Raw genomic sequence first — 2,500 nt, 5'->3', positions numbered from 1 at the left:
GTATGTTTGGAGGTGACAGAGCAAAAGCACCCTTGGTCCTGCTAACATGTTTTGTATGTATATGCATTTGTGGGTTTGTACCCTGTTGTGTGTGTGTGTGTGTGTGTGTGTGTGTGTGTGTGTGTGTGTGTGTGTGTGTGTGTGTGTGTATGTGCTGTTGTGTGTGTGGCTTTGCATATGCTTAATGTTGTGTGTGTGTTTGTGTGTGTGTGTGTGTGTGTGTGTGTGTGTGTGTATGTGCTGTTGTGTGTGTGGCTTTGCATATGCTTAATGTTGTGTGTGTGTGTGTGTGTGTGTTGCGTGTGTGTGTGTTGCGTGTGTGTCCCAGAGCCCCCCTCCGCGCCCCGTAACGCCATCTCCAACGTGAACGAGACGAGTGTGTTCCTGGAGTGGGCCGCCCCGGAGGAGGCTGGCGGCCGTAAGGACCTGAGCTACAGCCTCCTGTGCCGTAAGGTCAGCAGCGTGGAGCCGCCGGGCCGGCAGTACGAGCCGTGCGGGAGCCACGTGCGCTACCTCCCCCAGCGCACCGGCCTGCGCAACAACTCCGTCATGGTGGCCGACCTGCTGGCGCACACCAACTACACCTTCGAGGTGGAGGCCGTCAACGGCGTCTCGGAGCTCCTGGCCCCGCTCCGCCACTTCGTCTCGCTCAACGTCACCACCAACCAGGCCGGTGAGTAAAACACCTGCCTTCATCTCTCTGTTCACACACACACACACACACGCACGCACGCACGCACGCACCCACAGTGGGCCCCAGGGCATCAGACTTGGCGAATCGAAAACATCTGTCTCCTCTTCGTCATATCTGTTGTTGATGATGAAGACTTGTTTCCTCTTGCTGTGCAAAGTGGGGAGATGCCGGTGAGTGTTCCTCCTTGGGTGTGAATCAGCTCCACTGAATCTGCAGATAGACCTGACAGTGTTCTTCTTCTATCGGTGTGAATCAGCGATTGCATTGTTACTGTAGATAGACCTTTGGACTGAAAGTCGTGTTGAGACGTAATTAGTGGAGTGGATATTGGCTTAATTGTTTAATAAATACTAAACCCAAACCCTTAAAACTATAACCCTAATCCTAACCTTGACCTTAACCCTGATCCTAACCTTGACCTTAACCCTTACCTGATCCTAACCACCTTAAAACCACTCTGACTTCATTCAGGGGAGACTCTACTGACCACTCTACTGACCACTCATTTATGAATATGAATGAATGTTGGTGGCGGTCGGAGGGGCCGTAGGCGCTGATTGGCAGCCACGCTTCTGTCAGTCTGCCCCAGGGCAGCTGTGGCTACTGAGGTAGCTTACCACCACCGGTATGACTGTGTGTGAATGACTACTGGACTCTGGACTCTGTAAAGCGACTTCGGGTATTTCGAGAAGCGCTATATAAGATTGAATTGATTATGATTATTATTAGTATTCACTCTGCTGACCGCTCTACTGACCACTCTACTGACACACACACACCCACACACACACACACACACACACACACAGACTCACACACACACACACCCACACACAGACACACACACACACACACCTTCCTTCCACTCTACTGACCACTCTACTGACCACTCTACTGACCACTCTGCTGACCACTCTGCTGACCACTCTGTAATGGATTCCGGTTCTCAGTTCCTCGGTTCTCCCATTCTCCAGTCCTCTAAAGCGTAATGTTCATCGCTGACGTGATGCTTTTGTGTATTTTAAAGACAGCCGAGGCTTTGGGCCGGTATGATCCGGAATGTGGAGCTTCTGGATGCTTCTGTGAGGGGAGGGGGACTGTGAGGACAGCCTGCTGTGCTAACTTCAAAGCGTGTTAAACATGTGAGCAGAAAAACAACAATCCTCTTTTGCCAACCGCTCATTCTCCTCGTAGCAAAAATGGTGTGATGCTTAGACATCACGCTGACGAAACTTCGTGTGTGTGTGTGTGTGTGTGTGTGTCACGCTGACAAACTTCATGTGCACTGAGCAAGGTCCCATTAGCAGGAACACAGTGGAGTGTTGGACAGAAATACACCCTGGCAGCGAGACGTGGATTTACAGCGGCGTAGGCTGTTTGATATACACACCGACTGTGATTATCCGTTTGAGCAAGCTGTTGTTGATCCGGAGTTTTGACTCGTGTGGAAGGCTCTGCAACAACGGAAAAGCTGGGGATGAAATCCTCCGGCAGACGCAGGGAGCTGTTTGAGCTGACAAACACCATGAGATGAATGAGGAAATAAAATTAGAGAGAAAATACAATGAAGAAGAAACCTGCCTTCAAGTTGCAAAGAGGTTTAAAAATGTAAAAAACATTATTGGCTTTTCCCGAAAGACACTTAGTGTCCATTAGGCAGAGTTAGAGTGATCCTGTGCCTAGGGTTAGGGTGCGGAGGGGGGCCAGGGGGAGTAAGGCGCCTGCCCAGGAGAGGCAGCGTGTCGCTGGGGAGCAGTGAGTGCCCCAACATCGCCCTCTTAGGAGCCCAGTTCATTAAGGTGGAGG

At 51.0% G+C, this 2,500-nt stretch overlaps 1 protein-coding gene across 1 annotated transcript in view; it reads left to right on the top strand.

The window, feature by feature from the left end:
* LOC105903845 (ephrin type-A receptor 5) overlaps nt 1–2,500 on the top strand; it is an 86,899-nt gene that overhangs the window by 40,938 nt on the left and 43,461 nt on the right. Inside the window, exon 5 of the mRNA XM_031577674.2 lies at nt 329–673. Within this exon, the coding sequence (XP_031433534.1) occupies nt 329–673 (345 nt within the window). The remainder of the gene's footprint in view (nt 1–328; nt 674–2,500) is intronic.

This window comes from Clupea harengus, chromosome 12, assembly GCF_900700415.2.
Source record: "Clupea harengus chromosome 12, Ch_v2.0.2, whole genome shotgun sequence".
NCBI lineage: Eukaryota > Metazoa > Chordata > Actinopteri > Clupeiformes > Clupeidae > Clupea > Clupea harengus.
This window is presented reverse-complemented; position numbering and strand designations above follow the sequence as displayed.